The sequence below is a fragment of the Cynocephalus volans genome, chromosome 2, assembly GCF_027409185.1.
Source record: "Cynocephalus volans isolate mCynVol1 chromosome 2, mCynVol1.pri, whole genome shotgun sequence".
Lineage (NCBI taxonomy): Eukaryota > Metazoa > Chordata > Mammalia > Dermoptera > Cynocephalidae > Cynocephalus > Cynocephalus volans.
Genome location: NC_084461.1, coordinates 162,531,929 through 162,555,746, shown reverse-complemented (window position 1 = coordinate 162,555,746; position 23,818 = coordinate 162,531,929). Strand labels below are relative to the sequence as shown.

The window sequence follows — 23,818 nt, the reverse complement described above, 5'->3', positions numbered from 1 at the left end:
TGAGGAAACATCTCCAGGATGAACTTTTTAATAGTTTGTTTGAAATTTGTGGTTAATGCCAAACCCAACAGGGCAGATGCTGCATACTGGGAAATAAGTAAACAGCATGAGCTCTGAAACCCCTTCAAGGTGACCAAGAGAAGCACGCCCTTGCTTAGGCTGATCAATGCTGAGAGACATTCTGGTGAAGGTGGCAGCTGGAGAAGCTGCCTCTCCACATGGTGACCTGAGCCCATTCGTGCAGGACCCTGCAGGACACTGCAGCATGAGTGGAACTCAGGGCCCTGGTGAGGAGTCAGCAGGAGGCTGCCCCTCCTCCCACACCACCAGGGGCCAGGATCTCAGAATTAGGAGCAGTTTGGGGAGGTCATTCAGACACTGGTTGTGTGGTTCTTTTGATGTCATTAAGCTAAGTGTCCTGTTGTATGTATTGAGAAACTGGTAGTTTCTACCAAGGTTAAACATACCAACGATTCAGTAGTTCACATCTTAGTTTTATACCAAGAGAACGAGACAGTGCACATGGCCACCAGAAAACGTACAAAAATGTCACAGAAGCTTTATTCATAATCATCAAAAACTGGCATCCTATGTGTCCATCAAAAGAAGAACGGAGAGACACAATGTGTTGCATTCATTTAGTGGTGTAGCACAGTACATAGCAAGAGAGATAAATGAAAAACTGATATTTGCAACGGATGCGTGATGATTTTCACGTACGTTATGTTGAAAGAATGAAAGCCAGACACGAAGGCGTACATAAGGCATGGCTCTACCAATGCGAGGCTCAAGCTAAACCCTGGCGACAGAGTCAAGACAGTGGTTGCCCCAGGTACTGGGTGCTGAGAGGAGGCAGGAGGGGACATCCCAAGGTGATGGGATGCTCTATCTCTTCATCTGGGTGGTGGTTACCTAGTTCATGTATAAGTAAGAATTCAGCAAAATGCGAATTTTAGCTTTCTGCATTTTGCTGGGTGTGAATTGTGCCTCAATAAAACAAAAACTCTTTGTAATAATGGTCCTCAAATACCACAGTCTAAATGTGCACAGGAAAGAAACAGAGCCCTGAGAATTCAGTAACCGTCTAATTCAGCCTCGGAAGTTGGGATGGAATTCCAAGCCAAACTGTCTCAGCCGGCAGCAGCAACAAGGGCACCTAACTCGTCATATGTTAACAGAAGCTCAGGACCACTGGGGTCTGGGGAAAGTGTTTCTCCAAGTCTCCGTGGATGACCAAATCCTGAGCCCAGAATCACTCCTCTCTCCTCAGGGAGAGTAACTCCAGGGGAGGAGAGGAAGTCCAGGGAGGCCAATCCCTGCACTTGCCCCAGGCACGCCGTCGGTGCCACCGCTCAACTCCCCAGCTCCATGGGCCTACACGGGACCAGGAAGTGGCACCCTGGCCTTGCGCAGGCCCCTTAGCTGAGCTGCCTGCCACTGTCCTTTCTTCTGGCAGCATCACAGCGGGGCCCTGCCAGAGGGAAGGGAAAGGCCCATTCTGGCACAAAGCTGAAGATTTTGTTCCCATTTCATGCAGGAAGTACAGATCCATGCTGATTGCCTCTCTTTGTTTGCCTGAACATACACACCTGTAATGAACAACCGGAGCTCTGTGCCCAAGCACTGAGGATATAAAACCTGAGTGAATCGACTTTCATTTACTTTTTACTTTCCTCTGCTAGTGCCCGAGACCAAGGTGGAGGGAATGGCCAAGAACAAGGTGGAGCAGACAGGAGACTTAGAACAGAGCTTGCCACCCCAAGAAGAACTTTTCCAAATAAATGGGGTCATTCTGAAAAAGAATGTACGTGACATTTGGGACCAAATCTGGAACTTCCAAGCCAAGCCTGATGACCTGCTCATTGCTTCCTATCCCAAAGCAGGTATGTTCACGGACACGAGGAGAGGGATGTGAAGTCGGAGCCTGTGTCAAGCAGGGAAGGCAGTGTCCTTGTCTCTAAGTCAGACAGAATGGCAAAGGACCTGAGATTTTTCTGTAAAACTAAAAGGATTTTTTACAGCTAGAGCAGTTGATTCACTAAAAAATATGTAACTAGCCATAGCAGATTCTTCAGGTAGAAAAAAAATCCATGGTATTAATTTTTTCTTTCATTCAACGATTATTTATCAAGAATCTTCTAACTGCCAGAAACCAGCCCCAGACACAGCGATAAGCAAAACACTCATTATCTCCGCCCCCGGCGCACGGTCCGGTCTGGAGAAGAACATTAGAACATTAGACGAATCACTCACAGGACTTAGATTGCAACATGTGATAAGGGCTGAGAAGGAAATGTAGGGCGTGTGCTGAGAGAGCACTAGGGTCCCCGTTCACATCCAGTAAGGAGCAGTAAAGACACTCTGGGCTACTGTGCCTATGACATAGTTAATGTGTTAATTTGATAAAGCTGTGAAACAAAGTACCACTAACCGAGTGGCTTGAACAACAGATATTAATTGTCTCAAGTTCTGGAGGCCGGAAGTCTGAAATCGAGGTGCTGGCAGGGAGGATTTCCACCGAGAGTCATGCCCCAGGCCTCTCTTCTTGGCACATGGCATCCTCCCCGTGTGCATGTCTGTCTCTAGATTTCCCTTTTTTGGTCACTAGTCAGTCATATTGGACTAGGACAAACCTAAGGACATCATTTTAATTTGATTATCTCTGTAAAGACTCTGTTTCCAAACAAGGTCACAGTCTGCAGCACTAGGGGTTAGGACTTCAGCATATGAATTTGGGGGAACACAGGTCAGCCCATAACAGGGAGCATGGGGAGGAAGAGCTGGTGTTTGCAGATAGAACAAGCAGGATGGTTCTATGTTGCCGATGGGTACTATGTGATGAGGAGGGGAAGAGAGGAGGCACAGGTGCTCTGTGCCCAGTACTGGGTTAGGGGAGTCTGGAGAGGACGCCAGCAAGGCAGTCGGATGAACTGAAGGGGATCAAAAGTGGAACGGGGGACGCAAGATATGGCTGTGATTTCCAGATGGAAAAGATGGTAGCTCGCGCTAGAGGGTGGCAGTGCAGATGGGGAGATGGGAGGAGAGTGGAGATCTGTTTTGTATGTAACATTACGTGAGGGCGGAGAGGAAGTGAAGACACAAGTGAGACTCTTTCGGCATGGTCTGGCGTGGTCCGTCGAGTGGCCTCGGGTACCGGGATAGGAACGCCTGGGAGAAGGGAAGGCACAGCCCCAGAAATGCAGGGCTGGGCAGGTGAAACTGCAGCTCAGTGTTGGACATGTTGAGTTTGAGATGACTTTAGACCACCAGATGTCGATGTCAAGAGGACCCTCAGATATAAAGCATGGGGGGAAGCTCACTCTGGCTGGAGACATGATTGGAGTTGCCAATGCGCTGCAAAATCTTGGTTTGAGGACCCTAAGGCAGAGACCAGGGCTGGGATTCAGGGGCACAGGATTTATGGAAGGGATGCTCTTTAGGAAAAACTTGAAAGGGTGTGGGGGAGGTAGGGAAGGTGTGTGGCCATGCAAAGATGTGGCCTCAGGCACAGTCCAGCCATGGCCTGATCCATGGGGTCATGGGGTTGGGGCAGTAGGGGAAGAGGGAGGCAGAGGCTCCCTGCAGAGGAGGACACTTCTTCACCAGGAGGGGAGCTGTGGATGTTTGTAGCCAGCACTCACAGCAGCTGGAGTGGGCTGGGGCACAGCAGCCTGGTGCAGGGGACCTGGGGAGGCACCACCAGAGACCCCTGAAGATGGAATTTAAAGTGATGGAAATAAACAGGACACACGAGAGGCAGCACAGTAAGAAGGTGGCACAGGAGTCAGCCCTAGGCGTCACTACTTCAATTTCAGACAGAGAAGGAGAAGCTGGAAGTGTCCTGGCAGCCAGTGGAGTGAATCTCCTTCGAGACAGAGACATGCGAACTGAGGACCCGTTCTGGTCAAATTCATCAATGACTGCCAGATGGGCACTGCACATGGGACTTCATGAACCAAGTGACCACTGGGCTTTCCTTCCCCAAGTTGCCAGGTCTGTCAACACAGGCTCTGTTTGATCTCCTGGAGGCAGGACTAGCCCTGACAACTTGAACTGGCTGTTTTAGGTAGCAAGCCACGTTGTCCATGGTCGCAATCTTGCCAACTTCCCTCTAGGATAACACTCAGTAATGTGGAAGAAGAAACAATATTCGACAGTCAGACATAATTTTGAAAAGAGAACACTATTCTAGTGAGAAGTTTGTCCCCTTGAGATTTATGAGGACCAAGCCTTTTTCCAGCTCAAACCCAGAAAATGAGAAAGAACATTTTTCTGAGACTGCAGCTTCAGAGCATCAGAGACGCACGAGACCCGTGAGCGTCAGCGTGACCAGATGCTGTGATGAACTCATCACTTATCACCCAAACTGGGGCATGTGAGATTGAAAAGGATCAGTGTTAACAGTTATGCTGAGACAGGAGGGTCACCCGGTATTGCCCTGGGCAAGCTGGAAGTCTCAAGTGACCCTAGAAAACACAAGGCAACCCAGATGCTAGGTTCCAGGATCCCATCTGCGACTTGCCTAAGTCAGCCTGTGGTAATCCTAAAGCATGACCCTCACTCCCAAACCAGCCCTTTTCCTGTTCACGTGACAGGTTGAGTTCCCCAGGAGGGAGACTGAGCTGGAGATCAGTGTGTGGGATGTTTAATAAAGAAGGGGAAGGGAAGGAAGCAGAACTGGGAAAAGGGAGAAGTTAAGCCTCAACTCAGTCCCAGCAAAAGCTTCATGCTACCGTGTGGGATGGTCTGAGGCTGAGATGGCCTGTCAGAGCTAGTTCCATCCCAGGTGAGGCGAGGGGTAGGATGCCATCCAGTTGCTGGTTGCAGGATTCCCGCCTGGAAAGAGGTGAATAGCTGGGGCAATCTGCCAGCAGCTGGAGGGGTAACCCCTTCCGTTGAGAAGGGAAATCTGGGCCATGCATCCTGCAACCATTACCGTCTTCCATATGCTCGTATGGCTGCAGAACCCCTGCCACAGCTTGCCTGAGCATGTCGTGGTTTGCTGAGATGCCCCTCAGGTCAGTATCCACATCAGATTTGGCTGGGGGCAGCAAGGGCCAGTGGCACTCGGCTCTCTGGGACTAGCCAGCCAGTTATGGTGAGTGAATCGTGGAGTCAGGGCCTGTCAACATGCTGGGCTACAGGACAGTCTGGAGTGTGAGGGAGGAAGTGCAGCAGGAACCTCTGGATGGCTGGACCCCCACTGCAGGAATAAGTCAGGGGCCACCAAGGGAGCCTGGTGTCCTGAGATGTTCACATTATTTATGACAGCACAGCCAAGTCCAGAGGTGAAGTGGAGGAGCAAGTGCAGGACACCCACGCTTCCTCTGAGAGGCTACAGAGTGACACCCTCAGAGTCCAGGCAAGGAAGCAGAGCCAGTCCACCTAGAGAAGGGACCCTCTGCTGCTGCCAAAGCAGCCTGGCCTGAGCAAAGCCAAGACCTGTGGAGTTAGGGCAGAAAGTTGTCAGGGGGCAACAGGGTTCCAGGTTGAAGCTAATTTGAATTCCAGGAGGGCAGGAGGAAAATGTGGTTTTAGAGGGAGTAGGAACTGAGCAGGAGCTAAACAGATGTGGTACTGGAGGATAGCCAGAGGGCAGCCATGAGACAACACCCGAGTCCACGCTCAGGTGTCAGGGGGCAGGGAGCCAGGACCCAGGAAACTGACCTGGGGAGCTGTGCCTTCCTCACCAGGGTTCCCCGAGCAAGGCCTTGCATGTACTGGCCTCAATAGGTACTAGAGCACCAGCAGAGTCGAAAAGTAAGATACAACATGTATGCAGTGGCTGCTGGAAACTGGGTTCTGCCTATTTTCTGTCCTAACTCTCAAAGTCACATGAGAATAATTGGTGCTTGCTGGCTTTGCATAATTTATGCAAAACCACTCAGCTCATGCATTACAGACAACATTTGATTCCATCCCACTCCACAGCCCCACAAGCATCCAAACCGTGCCTTCCTCTCAGGAAGACAAGACTAGGTCAGCCACATGGCCCGGCAGACAGATAAGGACGACTTCTCGGGGGGCTACACACCGCAGCAGCCAGGGGATGGGGCTGAGAGGAACCCCCAGAGTCAGGAAGGAGGTAACAGATAAGGCCTTGGAGAGAAACAAATATTATTCCCAACTGTAGCAAAGGTTAGAGCACGATGCTATTTGGATCCCCAGACTAGACAGCCACCAATGAAAAAGGTTAATTTTCCATAAAAAACCAGTTTGACTTTGTTGTACATGTCACCATTTAAGATCTCCCGGAGCCTTTCTTTGCCTTTTAAAGAGGAATTTATTCAATCTAGATTTTCCAGTTTGCGGATTATTTGGGATTCTTCCTTTTCCTCCCTTTTCATATTGCTGACATTGTGTCAGTCTCACGGTTCTAAAAAAATAGTAGCAGGGGAGAGGGGAACAAGATTGCTTATTATCAGCCAGGGTTTAATGGTAAAAGTGAGTGCTTAGAAATTTCTGTGATTTTCCTCAATAGTAAATTTCTAAAAAATTAACCCATTGTTATGTGTAATGATTATTTTTACTGCCATTTTCTAGAAATATGAATACATATTCAGATCTTTTAAATACATAATTGGAGGACAAAATGAAGTCACATTTCTGCCCTTAACCTCTATGGTGAGGAAGATAATCTTAGTAGTTGGTTTCAATTCGATGTAGTAAGCAACATACGTGAATTATTGATAGACAAACTATTCCTTTTATAGTATATTTAGATTGTAAGTTGCAGAAAACCAGTACTTAACTCCTCAGTTCTTGTTCCATTTTCTTCAGGAACCACTTGGACACAGGAAATTGTAGATCTGATACAGAACAATGGAGACGTTGAGAAGAGCAGACGAGCTCCCATCTACCTTCGACAAGCTTTCTTGGAGTGGGCAAGAATGTCAAACTCCGGTAAGTCTCCAACTTACAAACTCATATCTTCACATAAAGATGAACAATCTAGGAGTAGAGACTCTGAAAGTCTACCACATACTGGGAAAAAAGACTGCCTTTGACCCCCAGTTTTAAATACTGGCTGAAAATTAACTCTTCTCGCACAAACCTAGGTAGGTCCCTTCATTAAAGACTTATTTAGTCTTAGTACTTAAGAACAGAGAGGTAGACTCTGTTACACAAAGTGCTCAACCACTTACAAATGCCAGGGACTATCTATATACAAGTCCTTACTCAACAGAGTCCCTGCTTCCCCATGTGGGACACCAGTGCCAGTGCTAAGAAAGCCAGTACCCAAAGGTGGCATTCACAATGCATTTCTATGAAAAAGTAATAAATGGTAGCGTCATACCTAAGAGTTTCATAGCACTTACCAGGGGCCAAGCATTACTCTAAATACTTTTCACATACAAACTCATTTACTCTTCACAACACTCGTGTGAGGTGGCTGCCATTACTGTCTTGATGTCACACACCTGGTCACGTATGATTATGCTTTTTCACAGGAATCCGTTCCAGTCCAATCTGAACAACTGGCTTATAAACTCCTACTTGGAAAACAAATGAGCAAACTAATGACCTGAAACCAAATCTTGCTCATTGTCTTCCTTCCTTCTCCCTTCCTTTCTTTCCTTCCTTCTTTCCTTCTCTCTCTTTCTTCTCTCTCTCTCCCTCTCCCTCTTTCCATTTCATTTGGAACCAGCCTAACATGTGCCATGTTTTCAGAACTGCTCAGTGTCACATCAGGGTGCTTGGAGAAAAATGGCAAAAATGAGGGTTAAAAATAACTGGGGACAGGTTTCCAAATGTGTTCTAGGCCACACTAAGTAGTTTGGGTTTGACCGCGGAGGCCATCCGTGGACACCTCTTTGGGAGTCTTCAAGATCTCTACAACGATTTCTTAATTATGATTTTATTTGCAAGGTAATTAAAAAATGTAACATAGGCACATTCTGGGTCATCTGAATGATCACCGTGGAACCTGAATCCTGCCACGTGGTCTCACTGTCCTTGTTTCCATTTGTGTCAAGGAGCCTTTATTACCATGTGGTACTGTGGAATTTACTGAAAACTAATAATATGGGAAATGGAGAGGGGCTCAGTAGTAAATAACACATCAAGTGCAGGCCGATGTAGCAAAGATTCAGATGTACAAAAGAAGCATAAAGTGCCAAGTACCAGACGAAAAGAGGGAGGAATGTTTCTATCAGCCAGGAGTGAAAAAGGCATAACGTGGCATAAAACCCAGAAGACATGAGTGAAACAAAACTGACAAGATCAATTGCGTTAAAAATAAAAACTTTAGAAGAATTAAATAATGAGCCAGAACTATTTTTTGCAGGGATTGACCAGGCTAATGCAATGCCTTCCCCGAGGACCCTGAAAACTCATCTTCCTGTGCAACTACTGCCTCCATCCTTCTGGGAGAAGAAGTGTAAGGTAAATTTGTAGCAGAAAATATTCAGAGACGGACTTTCCCCATGAGAACATTGCAAGCACATACTGTGTCAGAACCATTGCCCAGTCATCCCCATGTTGTGTCTGCCAGGAGCAACAAGGGACAGACTATGGAATCTGTGAGCAGGTTCCAGGTTGCTAATCTCTCATTGGTAAGGATGGGCTCGGTATGTACCTACCTTGAGAAGAGAGACTGGACCGATGTCTACTAGGCTCGGTTCTGAGCATCTCAGCCACTCAATAATAGTATAAGGTACAGGTACAGATGAGCACACCATAGCTCAGAGATGTAACACAACTTGTCCAAAGATAAACACCCAGAAGGCAGAAGAGATGGGCTCTTTCCACTGCGCTGCCTACGCCATGCCTCCTGTAACCATGAAGTCCTTCTAGGCTTACCTGTGGTTGACCTCCTCTCAGCCTTGGGGTAGTGCATATTCAAATGACCAGAAGGTGGCCATGAAGGGATCTTAGAAACCATATCCTCTTACTTCATTTCACTTCTTGCTAAACTACCTCTTTCAAGCCTCTACATGTGCCTGTCAGCCACCTCTGGCCATTCTAAGACCTGATGAAAACCACATGATTGTGTCAGAATTTTGAAAATATCAAAATTATTATTCATATTGAAACCTACAGGGGAGCAGATGCATTTTTATATGTCTTAAGCTGGTCACTAAAGAATTCATTTCAACTCTTTCAGAGCCCCAAGAGACAATTTATTGCCCAGTATTCTAAAGAAGTGCTCCCTTACAGGGTCTGCAGGTGGGCCCTGGGCACTAAGCCAAAGTGGTCCTGACCTTCTCTTTCTGTGTTCTGTGCCCATTGACAGTCCTGTCCAGATCCACCCCGTGTTTACTCCCTGGATCTCTAGTGCATGTCCAGGGTCTTACTCGCTCTACCTTGCTGACCCTCCTAGATCTTCCTATATAGATCTGGAGTCCAGGGAAAGAAAGAAGTGACTGAAGACAGATGGCAAGCTATTGTTATTGTGATAAAACCAGGCCTGGGCTGCAGCTGACAGTAAAATAAAACTAAATATGACAGCCATGTAGTGAGTACCTTAATAGGGAAGCGGGTAAGGCATCATGGGAGCAGAAGGAGGAGCACAAATTTCCTTGGCAAGGAGGGTCAACAGAGTGACAGAGGAGTTGGTTCTCAGGAGTGAACAGGAATTTGCCAAGTTATAAAGGAGGGAAGGGCATTCAGTGTTACTGGAAGAGCAGAAGGCAAGACTCAAGAAAACAGTTGCAGGCCAGAAACAGGCCTGAAAGGTAGGCAGGAGCCAGGGGTAAAAGGCTTCCTTGCCACCCCAAAGTGTTTGGAATTTGCCCTACAGGCTACTTGGATCCACTGAAGAGTGTAAACAGGTGCAGTTCAGAAAGCTCCCCCGGGGGTCGTGGTGGTGGGGACAGGACAAGCCTGGGCAGCCTGACAGCAGGATAGCAGCAAGGAGAGGGCGCATAGTCCAGGGGAAGCATCCAGAAGACTTGGGGCAAGGCAGAGGCAGTGAGGAGGTGAATCCCAAATGTACACGACAGACAGGACCTATAGGACTTCATCAAGGACTGGCCTTGAAACAGGTGGAAAAAGAAACACCTAACATGATTTTGTCATTTAATTGAGTTGATGGTGGCACCATTAATGAAAAAAGAATAAGAGGAAGAGTAAGTTTGTTTGAAGACAAACTGAATTTTGAACCCGTTGAGTCTGAAATGCCTGCAGGACTTTCAGGTAGGGAGACAGATCCATCAGGGTGCTTCAAAAAGGACATGGAAAAATTGGTATTATCTTTTCATTCTATCTTTCCACAAACTTTTGGAAGTGCCCTCGTATGAATCTGTAGCTCAGGAGAGAGGCATGTACTAGAAACAAATTTATGAGCCGTAAATGTATGAAGTTTACAGTGGTCGAAGAAGATGGCAAAAACATCAAAAGAGGAACAGGAAATAAAGTGACAATAAGAGCAGCCCTCAGGCAGAGCCCTAAAGGAGAGGAACATTTCAATTAAAGGTTTCAAACTCAGTGGTCAGAAACCCCACTGAGAGTCTGAAGGAAATGGTGACTCCATTTCTGACAAGGTGGACGTGTACACGGGAGTTTGCATAAAATTTGAGGGAGTTGCAGGGACCTCTTGATGTTCACCAGCTGAAGACCTGTGATTTAGGAGAGGAGGGGCAGAACAGGATGCACTGGGAGAGAACGGCCTGAAGGACGAGAGGAGAGCCACAGGAGAGTCCACCGTGGTGGCGGGGCGGGTGCGACCGGCGGGAATGCAGCGCAGGGAGCAGCGCGGCCTTGTCCACCAGGTGGGGAGTTCTGAACTAGTCCTAGGACCAGTTCAAGGGACAGTTCATGCAGATAAGGGAAAGCTGTACACGGGGGAGTGACCTGATATGATTTGCATTTTTTACAAGATCATACCAGCTGCCAGATGGTAGTGGGAGAGAACAGACATGCACCCATGATTGTTAGGACATGTCACACTGAGCACACGTGCTGTGCACACTGAGCACTCAGTTTCTAGCTCTCCTTATCACTATATTGTTACCTCTGTGTCTTCTCACCACTCCAGATAATCTATGTGGCAAGGAATGCCAAGGACACCGTGGTGTCCTACTACCATTTTCAAAGGATGAACGAAGAGCTCCCTGACCCGGGAAGCTGGGACGAGTACTTTGAAACCTTCCTGGCAGGCAAAGGTGAGCCAAGTGGGTGGAATCAGTCTTCACCTCTGTCTGCATCGGATAAGCTTTCCCCATAAAATTCTCCTCCTTTGGGAAATAAAATTCACCCACAGAAGTAGTTCAGATTATTTGGGAGGGAAAGACTAGAGGCAGCAACCTGAGAGATGTGGCATAGCCCTGGTTCCCTGTCATCTGTGGTCAGTGATTTGCTTCCAATTGCAATGTACCATCTGAATGAAGCCAAACAGTACTGCAGAAAAGCCACCTATAATAAGAGGAGGTGCTAATGCTAAGCCTGTGCTAAATGCTTTACATGCGTTAACATGTTTAATCTTTTGAGCAAACCTCTAAACTTGGTAACAATATCACCATCTACAGACGATGACACTGAGGCTCCGTGAGTGCAACTTGCTTATGATTACCCTGCTAGAACTGTAGGGCCTAGAATTTGAGCACAGGCATGTCTACGAAAGCTCAAACCCTGTGTGCTTGGCCTCCATGCTAAAGTCTTCTCAATCGCCTCCATGTTCAGCTGGAGGGAAAGAAAAGGTTTCGTTGTGCGCAAGTTTTCCAACCATGGCCACCACTTGACTTGGTGACGTGGTGGTGGCCCGAGGGCACTTTGGGATCACTAGCTATGATGTGCAGACATGTGTGGCCCTGCAATCATGCTTCCAGTGTCAAAATCAAGTCATCACAAGTTTCTTGAAGTTTTTCTCTCTCAAATACTGCTAGAGCTTTTAATACATCAACTGTTCTCCTAAAGAACGTAAAGAGTGTTAAAAATGATTAGATTATTGAATCTGGTAATGATTTCAGGGAGGTTCGTTATACTATTTTCTCACTCTTGTGTGTATTTGAACACTTTTATAATAACAAGGTTTTCCAAAAGATAAAAAAAAAAAAAAAAGGAAATTTAACCAAACTTTTTCAAAGTTACCGCTTTTGGGAGGTACCTTGTAACTTGATATTATTGTAAAATTATTGTATTGTTATATACAGTAATTATTATATATTTAATTTTGATATAATTTTTGTGTTATTGGATATAATAATATCAAATTGATTTCACTATAAAGGTGAACTGACAGCTTTGCATGATTAAAACCTAAATATTTACATCAAAGTACTCTATTATTCAAGTTCAAAATTTATAACCGAAATCCTTTTTGCTAAGTATTTACGTTGTCCTATGGAGAAACAACTGCTCTCTACAATTCTCCCCTATTTAAATCCTGTTCCTGTAAAATAACTATGCAAAAATTTGATAAAGTAATCCTTTTAATCAGTAACAATCCACCAGGAAAGCATAGAACTTTTTGATGCCTTTGGCTGCCACTTGATTTTCATAATTCTCAATGACAAAAATAATTCTTATTAAACTCTGCTCCTTAGGAGACATATTTTGAGAACAATCCATTTGTACCCTGAGGCGTTTTTACTGGTTAAACATCTTCATTAAATTTCATTGTGGACGTTCTAACAATGATGTCAGAATGCCTTTTGACAAAGAGTGAGCCACAGAGAAGGGACCTAGTGGAACAAGCTGAGATCATGGGGCTTCTGAGGGGCTGGGACTGGACTGATGTATGTGGCTCTTCCTAAATCAAAGAGCTAAGAGTGTACTTCCAACTCCTTGTCCTGTGTGAGGGAAGTTAGTTGTACACCACTGAGAGCAGTGTTGGCATCAAAGGACACACACACACACACACACACACACATGCACACACACACACATGCACGCACACACACATGCATGCACACACACACATGTACACACACACATGCACGTACACACACACATGCACACACACGCACACGCACACACACGCACACGCACGCACACACACACACATGCACACACACATGTACACACACACATGCACGCACACACACACGCGCGCGCGCACACACACACGCACACACACACAAACTCCTGAATAAACAGATTCAGGGCCACCAAAATGGGACACAGTGTAGGTGAAATTAAGAAGAAATACAATAACAGCAGCACCTTCTTTTTATTAACGTCTTAGTCTGTGCCAGCTGCCATGCTGAAGCATTTTAACCAGCTGAAGTAGCTTGAGTATTTTTCACCAATGTGAAGATTGATTCTGTATCTGGGGTGCCCAGAAATACAAGCTTGTCCTGGATTGAGGGGATTCCTGAGACACGGGTTTCAGTGATGAAACTGGCAGAGTCCCAGACAAAGGGGAATGGCTAATTACCCTATGACTATATCACATGCCAGAGAGAGAAAAAGGTTCAGCAGGTGTTCCCTAATGACTGCAAACTGTCACTGGGTGGGGGTGGGCTGTGGTGCTGAAGTGTTCTTAGACACCCTAGCATCAAAGAGACTCTCAGACAGTTTCTGTCTCATATTTACTCTCTGTGAACAGAGCACAGAAAAGGCAAGTTTTGTCAGAAGGGATATGATAGAAGCAAGGGGAAAATCATTACTCAATTTTCAGCTTAAATTTTAGGTAAATCTTGTTGAGTAGCTAAAATGTGCCCGACATTTACTCTTATACTATGTCCTAGGCACACCCAGACTAAGGCTTTGATATGTCTTAGATCATTGGATCCTGCTATTACTTCTCTCATCCTGAAAAAATAAAACAAAAGCCCTTTCTGCTGACCCTGCCTCCCCCATCCTCTTCCATTCCATTGACTCAAATGCCTTGAAGAACAGACATACACTTGCTGACCTCAATTTCTCTCCCCCACTCTCTCCCCACACTCCCAAACTGTCTCGCCAGGGTCCCCAGTGGCCAATCCCCAGTGCCCTGTCTCACCTAAGCCAGCACCGTCATCTAGCACATGGGCTGCTCTCTCTTCCCGGAGGAGCTCTGCTTCTTGGCTCCCCGCCCCCACCCTGTCCTGATGTCCCTCCTACCTCACTGATGGCTCCTTCCCAGCCCCCTTGCTGGTTTCTCTTCATCCCGTAGACCGCAGCACTGGCTCCTTTCCCTTCGCTCATGCCGTGGTTTCAATGTCATCTCTCTACCGGTGGTTTCCAGATCTGCAAGTCCCGTCCTTGGCCCCGGGCTCCAGGCCTCGCTGGCATCTCCACTTGGAGGTCTACAAGGCATCTGAGACCTCACATGTCCAAATCTTAATTACTGCCTGTTTTCCAAAGTCTGCTCCACCTGCAGCTTCTCCATCTGGGTTCATTGTGATTCTGTCCTTTGAGTGGCTCAGGCCTGAAATCTTGAACACACCTTCAGCCTCATTCTTGCTCCCAAGCCCCATCCAGTCCATCAGCAGATCTGTCATGTGGACCTTCAGTATATCCAGGATCTGACCAGTCGTCAACACTTGTACCATCACCACCTTGTCCAAGCCACCCTCAGATCCTCCCTGGATAAATGACATAACCCCTGCCCTGTCACTCAGCTTCTGCCCTTGTGAACCTACCCTCTCTTCTTGACATAGAAACTAGGGAATTCTGATAAAAAGGAGTCAGACCATGTCACTCCTCAGCGGGAAGCCCCAGGTGGCATCCCATCTCACTCGGGGCCAGAGACTCATGGCCACGCACAGGGGCTCAGGGTGGGTTCATTGCCTCTTGCCCCTTCCCACACTCTTGTGCCCTGCTCCCTCTGTCCTGGTCACTGGCCCCTTGCTGTGCCCTCTGCCCAGAATGCTCTTTCCTTCTGAGTTTTTCTCAATGTCACCTTCTCAGAGATCTCTTCTCTGTCCAGCCTATTGAAATGTCAACCTTCTGCACACACCCAACACTTTCCCTCTGCTTCCCTCATGTATTCATCTGCTGAGCACATGGCGTGAACTACCGTATGGCATACTTCACATTTATCTCATGTGTCCCCACACAGATGAACTTCCACAAGCAGGGCTTTCTGCCTCTCTTTTCCACTGCTCTATCCCCAGTGCCTACAACAGTGCTGAGCACACAGTAGGCCTTGTGGAATAAATCAATACATCCTAATGAAGTGGGTACTATTATGAACCCTCTTTCAGAGATGAGGCTTCAAAAACAGCAAACTGAGGTTCAGAGAGGTTGAGTAAGTTCCCTGGAGTCACACAGCTCTGAGCGTCAGAGCTGGGATTCAAACCAAGCAGGCTCTGACTCTGAGAGAGTAATCCTGCCAGCTTCCAAGAGGAAGGAAAGGTGTGCTGACAATGGAGACAGCAGGTGTCAAAAGTAAGTTCTCCTGCTCTAGAGCAGCACCAACCGGACCTTCCGTTTCTATCCCAGGCAACAGCTCGTTTTCTTCTCGGGCTTTTCTTACTCTCGCTTCTCATGGCCCCTATACGATGTGTCTTCTTGCAGTGTTATGGGGGTCCTGGTACGACCATGTGAAAGGCTGGTGGAGGAAGAAGGACAGTCACCCCATTCTCTACCTCTTCTACGAAGACATGGTGAAAGTAAGAAGCACACGTGCGCCCTAAGCTCACAGAGCTCTCTCTCAGAGCTACAGCTCCATGATAAAAATGAAGGAGGCGCAGGGGAAAGGTCACCTATGCAGAATATTCTGCATCAGCTTTGGCTTCAGTTCCTCCGAGCCCTCGCGGTGCAGCATAGAGACCTCACGTGAGGTGCCACACTCACGACCTCCATGGCAGCCGGCTTCTTCCCGCAGCCCCGGCCCGCGGGTCCACACCTGCCCCATCCGGAAGCGTGGACAAGGTCTCCTGTTTGAGCTGCACGTTTCTGCCTCTCTTGGTCCCCAGGTCCTCTTCCAGGACCTCTACCTCCTCGTGCCTTGCCCTGAAAACAATCAGGAATGTGAACAGGAAAGAACTTGGGAGGAAAAATAGAGCTGTTGTGGTTTGTTTGCTTTCTTAAACTATTAAAGTCTTGGCAGTGTAAACAGAATTCCCCATTCACATCATCGTTGCATTTGCAATCTGTGGTTCAAAGCTGATGTCCTGAGTTTTCATGTGAAATAAGTGTAAGTATGACTCTGTTCCCTGCCTGGCCTCCAGGCCTGGGTTTGTGACTTGGATCAGTAACAGACTCCTGTCCTTCACTGACCGCAGCTTCCTTCGTCCTTCCCCTCTGGACACACAGAATGCGTGGCTTCTCCACTCCCAGCTATTCGGGCTGGGTCAGAATCTCTCCTTCTGTCCATCTTTGCTCTCTGCAGCTTTCCTGGGGGGCAGCCATGTGTGAGGGAGAGAGCGAGGGGGTGGCAGGAGCAGGGCAGGTGGGCAGGAAGGACAGACACAAGGCAGAAGTGTCAGAAGGAGAAGCGGTTTCACACATGGGAGCCCGGAGACCTCCAAACAGTCTCCCCCACCACACTGAACCCCTTCACTTCCAGCTGAGTCAGGTCAGAGCACACGGCCTCTCTGAGGGTTGTCTGAAGCAGGGTCCCCAATAGGCCCAGAGTCAGGAATGAGCCCAGATGCAGAGTCACAGATGTCCTCGTGGAAGTGAAGCAGTGAGAGGGAGGTGCCACCCAGTGTCTGCACCAGCCAGAGCAGCCAGGACGCCCTACACTCCTGCCTCCATCAGGAGCCTTTTCTTGCTTATTCTGAAAGACAGCCACCTCTTTCCCAACTAGCTTCCTGTCTGCTATAGAGTAACACACGAAGCTTCCCAGATGAGACCCTTCTCCTCACGTCCCATCAGCTTCAGTACCGCACAGGGACAAACGCAGTTGTTTTCACACCAGTGCATGTGAAATTCCATGTTTATTGATTTCACATTTACAAGTTGACATGCAATAATAAGCATAACTTTTCCAAGCTACTTTGAAGCATAACTAATGTTGTTTGAAATGTTTTATCTGTCATTCCCAGTTGAGTTCTCTAAGGTTTGACTGCTCTTGTATTTTTTCCTTTGATAAAGAGTTCTCTTTTCCTCTGCTGTCCCCTACAGGATCTCAAACGTGAGATTAGAAAGGTGATGGAATTCCTGGGGAAGAATCTGAAAGAAGAGGTTTTAGACAAAATTGTCTGTAACACTTCATTTGATGTCATGAAAAAGAACCCCTGGACCAACTACACAACTGACACTAAAATGAATCACAGTATTTCTCCATTCATGAGAAAAGGTGATGTGCACATGCTCTGTCTGTCCTGTGGGAACAGAAATCACCACCTGCTCCTCAATGGCTTTCTAACTGTCAAGCAGGGTGAAACCACTGTTTATAGTGTTTCCTGCAGTGAGTCTTTAAAGTCTTGTCTGAGAGCACGTGCTTCACGATCAGAGAAGTGCAGACAGTCCATATCCCACACCACTGAAGCATGTTAAAGTTTCTAGAAAAACCTGTTAACTTTGCTCAACCCAGAGCTTCAATAGTGTATTTGACCATAAAGCCCTTCTCAGGTAAAGACTGTTAACCTCCACGAAGCTAGCCTTCCCCCAAGCACACTGGGAATGGTGGGGAAGGCGGTTGGCTTCAGAGCTGGAAGCCTGGGGACCTCAGAGGCCACTTGGTCAGAGCCACAACTGGGAATGGCCCCCATGGCACAGCCAGTCACTGGAGCCTGGCCAGATCAGGACCTTCAGCCTCCGGCCCAGAGTACACCCTACCACACTGCTAGCTCTTTACATGGAGACAAAATATGTTTAGTTGTAATTATTTTAGGAATTTTTTTAAAAATTCCAGTATCTTTTTTTTTTTTTTTTTTACAAAAATAAGCAAAAATCTAAGCATCAAAGTAGAAATAATCTCTCTAATTTGGTCATTGATTGACTTAACTTTCTTTTAAACCAACTGGTAAATGGTTTAAAAGGATTATATTATTACTAGACAAACAGATTTACAATTCACTCATGAAAAGAACATCATACAACTCAAAGTGCTGAAACAAATCCAATATCATGGAGCGAACAGGAGAGAAATAGCTTGCTCTGGGGCTCTCTGGCCATCTCTGGAAGGTTTGGGTACTCTATTGCATAGCATGAAAAAGAGATAACCAACCCTAGCATTCCTCCATGTTCCATTAGTTTAATTATATGTTAACAGCAATGAGAATTTAGGTTGGAAAGAATTCTCAGTTGTATCCAGCTGGGGACGGTGCCTGAACTGGAGATGCAGGTAGAAGGAGCAGCTAATGCTCTAAGGATACAACCCTGCACTAACCTCAGAAGAGAGGTGAGGAAGCCACCAGCTGACTTGAGTGGAACGTCAGGTGTGCTGACGCTGGGAATGTTCTGGAAAGTCAAGAGCCCAAGAGTGCAGTGCAGCCCACTGGGGACCCTGTGTTCTGGGGTCAGCCCCTCCCAAGCGTTCAGAGCAACACTTTCTGCATACACAGGCCTCACCTGTGAAATGGACTAGTCACACCTGTAGGGTCCTTCCTCACTTTGATGTCGGGAGGACACTGAGTCAATATCTCCACAAGCAACTGAAGTATTGAGAGGAATGGGATTATCTAAATCCAAAATGGTTCAGGTTCATGAACATGTCACTGAGTGTTCTGTACGTTACTCTTTTAGGAGTCACAGGAGACTGGAAAAATCAGTTCACTGAAGCTCAGAACAAGCAATTTAATGAACACTATGAGAAAAATATGGCTGAGACTTCTCTGTCGTTCTGCGTGGAACTCTGAAACACAGAGTACGAGGCTCAAACACGCTCTCACCAGACCCTGTGAAGTAGAAGAGAAAGCTGTTTCCAAGTACCACTAATGGTTTGTGTCACTTGATGTTTTAACAGTGACCAGAATGTTCTCGAACCTTGAATTTCTCATCCACTTTTTGGATTAACCCCAGTCTGACCTGTTATTGAGGAACAATATTTAGAATTTGTTCTCTCTTCACAGATTTCCAGTGTTTAGGTGAATTTCAATAAAACTACATGTAATATACAATATGATACACGTTGAATCATTGCTGTTTCTTGTATCTGTCCTCTTTCCATCTTCTATTATAACTTTTGGGGGGATTAAAACATTTTCTCCATTTCTTTCATAGCTTCTATACGACACAATCTCACTCAGCAGAAATGCCAGCCGCATTCCTTTGAAGAGGGACATACACTGAGCACCTTCTTTATGCGAGGTAATGGGGAGCAATAAAAGATGATAAAAACAAGGTCGCTGCCCCCCAAAAGGAGCAGCCTCACAAGAGACCACAGCACGGGCGCAGGCCCCAGTATCCCAAGCAAACTGTGCTGCACATGACAGCAGATCGCACGGAGCGGCCACATCGTAGCGAAGAAGCAACAGAGCCCCACGGCATGAAGCCCCAGGAAAACAACAGAGGAAACAAAGACACAGGCCTGGGTGTTTCTCAGCAGCCCACCCCCCTGGCCTCAAAGCACAGCACCCACGGGCAGCACAGTCACCCATCATGCATCCCCATCCCTGACACAGTTCGTCACACTTCATAGGTCCCTTCTAAAAACCTCAGAGGTTTTAGACAACTGTTTCAGAGGTTTCTGAAACCCAGCAATCCTTTGAGACCTAATGGAATAAGTCTCCGATGACAAAGCACCAGGCAGCAGGAAGTGGAGTGTCCTCGGGAGAAGGGAGTGTCTGTCTAGCGTCTCCCCTGCGCCTCCCCTGTGCACACATGCCGGGGACTCTTTCCACGACTACACCAGGTGATTGAGAATGAATAAAATTCAGATGTTAATCACATTTACTCTTAAAGTTTGGTGTTCCAAAGCTGGGGTTAATATCTTAAAATAGAGGGCAAGACAAAAATAGGAGGAACAGTGTTTTCCTTGAGAGTGAGGTGACACCAGCAGGTTCCCCAGAAGCAGCACCTGAGACAGGGATTTGAGGTGCTGTGGTTTATGGGGAGTGAGGTGAGCAGGACAAGGAAGAGAGAGGAGCAGGAGAAGAGGATCTCAGACAAAAGGACAGGGGCGGGGCTGAGCTGTGCTGCCTCCAGGCCAGAGATCAGAGCTCTCAACAACCAGCTGGGGGGGGGGGGTCACTAGTTGACTCCCAGGCACCTGAGCCTCCTGAGCCTGGGCGTGAGCTGAACCAGGGGCTGCAGCACCTGCAGGCTGAGGATGGGCACGTAACCAGGAAGCTCCATCCTGGGGCACCTGGCAGGGCACCAGCCCCTGCTACGATCAGCTATTCCCAAAGAAGATGAAGGGAGAGGAAGGACTATGGCCAGAGAAGGAAGAGTCCATAGGAAAACAGGGAAAGAAACTGGACTCTCCACACTGCCTGAATGTATAATTACTTCCACAATAAGCCACATGCAGAGGCACGGAGACCCCTCTACTAGGACAAGCATGAGAACACGTGCACCTGAAGCTTGAGTGCATTCAGTCCCAGGTCTCAGAGGTGAGCCATCGACAGGCAGCAGTGTCACCGAGGGGCTCATGCACATTGCCTGACCTTAACAACCTTGCACTGCTCTCTGGTGTCACAAGGAAAGTGTCACCACTGTCATACTTTCTCCTCTCCTCTACAAAGCCTTCCCTCTGCTTGGAGAGAGCCACACCCGCCTCCTGGAGTACCTTCCCGTGTCAGCCCTGTCCCCACACACTCCCCAATGCACAGTCCTGTAGGATGTCCAAAGTGCATGTGGGAGGGCTTGTTTGCATGACACTCGTGCGCGGAAGTGCAGACGTCATGTTGTGAAGCAGGAGATACGATTCCAACCCAAACAAAGGTGAAGTCATTCATGTGGTTGTAACAATCTAGTTCTGAGCTTGCTTGTGTCGGGGTGACACAGGAAATAGTTTTCACCTACTACGAACAAACAGGCACTACAGGACATTGGGGCACATAAGGCTTTGGGGTTCGCTTTGGCTTGTTTTACTTTGACATTGCTGTCTTGGCAGAGAACACCGAGAGGAGTTTAACACACACGTAGTAGGGACCTTGGCCTGCTAACTGTGCATGTGAACTGATGAGCTCAGCCCACGCCAGCCTTTTCTGGGCACCTGTGGGCTTAGGATTAGCACGAGGATGGAAGCAGCCAGAGAGATGGCAGCATCACTCCTCGGGCAGTGGGACAGACCTGCCAGGCGGTAGAATTTTCTGGACTGTCTGAGCTCCACTTCCAGGGAATCTGGTTCAATAGGTCTGGGAAGGGGCCTGGGTATCTGTACACTTGGAAAACTCCCCAGATGGTTTAAACAGGAACCTGGGATTTAGAAAGCAGCATTCCTAGTCATGCTTCCTGCCTTGTTTCTGATAGGAGAGACACACACACACACACACACGTGACAGCTCTGTTAATTTGCTTGACTACAGCCATCATCACTGTTTGTACAAGTATGCATGAGGGTACTTCAAGTTCCTGGAAAAGTAGAATCAAAAGATATTATTATTCTTTCCATGAACTTTTTGAAAAGCCCTTATATATCAAAACATCATGTTGTACATCTTAAATATACACAATAAAAAAGACAGAGGGGAAAACGTCACTCATGCAGGAACATCCATGCAGTAGAGACTCTACATTTCACTTGAAACTCCTTGGACAAAGCTTAGGATACAATGAAAGGTTGTCTCTAACCTGGAAAGGAATGAGGCACAGCAATCTGTCCTCCACATAATCTAAACCATTTACTGAGTTAGCTTTTACCTCGATTTTTCTTAAGAAAGGAACTGTGGGATAAGCTAGAAGCATCGGCCCCAGAGTACGCAGGAGAGGGGAAGACACTTCACGGTCTTCCCAGGCCACCTGGGGGAGGTGGGTGATGCACCTGCTCACTGGGTTGGTGTCAGCCTCAAATAAAAGGCGATGTGTATGAAGTGCCTGGCATACAACGAGGCATTCATTGGTGTAGTTATTATCTTAGGCATTTTATTGATCAGAGACACTCTAATGTGCTGAAAACCATGTTGGTTTAGAGCTGCAGACCTGGATTTGAAATAAAGCTCTGACATTATAAAGGCTGTTTTGTATTTGGGAAGTTACTTAACCATTTTTAGAATAATAATACTTAATACATAGGGTTTAAATTTGGACAACGTAAAAGACAATAAGCCAAACCCCCTGGCACGTAATGGCAGGAGGTCCCACATTCTCCTCAGTGTGTCAGGTTTGTCTGTAGTTACCAGAAAACCCAGTGTTTTAAACAAGAGAGAAGTGTATTAATCTCTAATATTAAATCCAGGGTTAGGTATCCCAGGGCCAGTCTAAGTCATGCCCTCCAAAGAGCTTTCACAAGCAACCATCTACTATTATCTGCAAGCACAAGTCCTAAGGAAAAGGAGGGAACTGGACAGGCAGAAGTCAGTGTCAGCGCCCTCTGCAGGATCCCCATGAGCTCCAGTGGAGCAGGGAAAGAAGTGGAGACGCGGGAGCCGCCTCCTCCTGCGGGTGGCTTCTCCCGCTTGCTCTCGGCTCTCACAGCGGATCCAGTCCCCAGTCTCCTCGTGTGCCTGCCCTGTGTCCTGCTCACCTTGGTTCACATGCTTTGCTCCTCCTAGGCCAAGCTCAGGACAGTCCCACCCAGCCCATGCCAGGGAACAGGTTGCCAGATGATCCTAACAGCTTTTCTGAAGATTGGGGCAGACACAAGGCACGTGCATGAAATGGTGAGAAGTAAGGCTGAGTCCAGGCCTCACTGCTGCTCAGGCTCCTCAGAGGGCAGCTGCTGGGGACACTTACGTGGTCCTCCTGCGCCTGGCCCTGTCTTGCTGCCATATCTCTCACTCCACTAAGACCCTCGCCCCTGTCTCCTTCCCAAGTTCTAGACCCAACTTGTCCCTTTCCTGTCACAGTACATGGAGGAAAGTTAAAATTTCTAAGACTAGAAATTGATCAGAAACAAGGCAAGTGTTGGCAAATGTAAAGGAAAGGGCTCCAGAGAACGTGGCCTTTGTCCAGAGGAATGAAAGATTCTTTGAAATACCTTGTCTTTAGATGAACAGACCCTCATGGAACATCCTTCTCAAAAGAGAAGAGCCCCCAGCAAGGCGCAGGTGCACAGCCAGCTGTCCTGTGGGACTCTGGTGTGTGAGGCACACACTTGCTCCACTCACCTCCGCAGAGGAGGAGCTCACGGGGGTGGACGGCCTGGGAAGCTGAACTGCAAGTGAAGGCCACCAGGCGTCCAAGGTGGGTCCAGGCTGATGTGACATTGTCTCTCTGGGCTGCACGCTCTCCCTTCACCATGGCTTCCAGCTGAGCAGGGATGCCACTCTCCTCCTGTTCCTCCCCTGGCTGCTTCTCTGCTTCCCCCCCTTTCCTGCCTCCTCGTTGCTTTCCCGAGATGTGCCATTGTCACCATGGAGGGACAGGCTCCTTCTGTACTTTTGCTCCAGTGCCCAAGAGGGAGAATCACGTCCCACTGTGCTGAAGTTGTCCCCTCACACCCCATCCCTTCGGGTATGTGGCAGGTGTGACAGAGGGGTGGAGGAGACCAGGCAACGGGGAGGCCAGTGACAGAAGGAACGTGGAGGAGAAATCACCAGGAGGGCCATGGCTGGCATGCCCACAGCACCAAGAGGGGTGGGGGAAAGCTAGATGTGTCAGTGGCTCACCCCTGCCATCCACGGAGGAGACCCCACATCAGCACGGGGCCTGGCAGAGCCATGTCCCTGCTCAATCTCTAAGAATCCTGGTAACCACCTGTCTAGAGTGGGGACAGCAGCACTCTACAGTGGGTGTAATGAGTTACCACCATGTCAGAGGAACTAGTTCCTCCTCTCAAAGCCAAAATATTATTGTTGGATGAGCTTACTTCAAAAAAAAATTAGGGAAGTCCAGCCTGGCCACCCACAGACACCCGCATCTCAAGCAAATGGCACTGCTTTACAAAATATCATAGGACAGGAAAGGTTCGATCTGAAGAGGCATCACCCACCCAACCACCTCAGATTCCTCTCTC

General features: G+C 47.7%; 1 protein-coding gene across 1 annotated transcript; it reads left to right on the top strand.

Annotated features, from left to right (window-relative positions):
• The first annotated feature begins 1,705 nt into the window (after window positions 1-1,705).
• Window positions 1,706-18,857, top strand: LOC134370668 (sulfotransferase 1C1-like). Its single transcript, XM_063087695.1, has 7 exons — window positions 1,706-1,883; window positions 6,781-6,903; window positions 8,288-8,385; window positions 10,979-11,105; window positions 15,385-15,479; window positions 16,939-17,113; window positions 18,505-18,857. The coding sequence occupies exons 1-7, from the start codon at window positions 1,706-1,708 to the stop codon at window positions 18,615-18,617; spliced, it is 909 nt and encodes a 302-aa protein (XP_062943765.1). The 3' UTR covers window positions 18,618-18,857.
• Window positions 18,858-23,818: the final 4,961 nt, after the last annotated feature.

Bases quoted from the DNA above. Each gene is read 5' to 3' on its own strand.
- LOC134370668 (XM_063087695.1), top strand. From the start codon at position 1,706: ATGGCCAAGAACAAGGTGGAGCAGACAGGAGACTTAGAACAGAGCTTG. The intron at 15,480-16,938 runs GTAAGAAGCACA...TGTCCCCTACAG, and splicing joins TCTACGAAGACATGGTGAAA to GATCTCAAACGTGAGATTAG. The intron at 17,114-18,504 runs GTGATGTGCACA...TTACTCTTTTAG, and splicing joins TTCTCCATTCATGAGAAAAG to GAGTCACAGGAGACTGGAAA.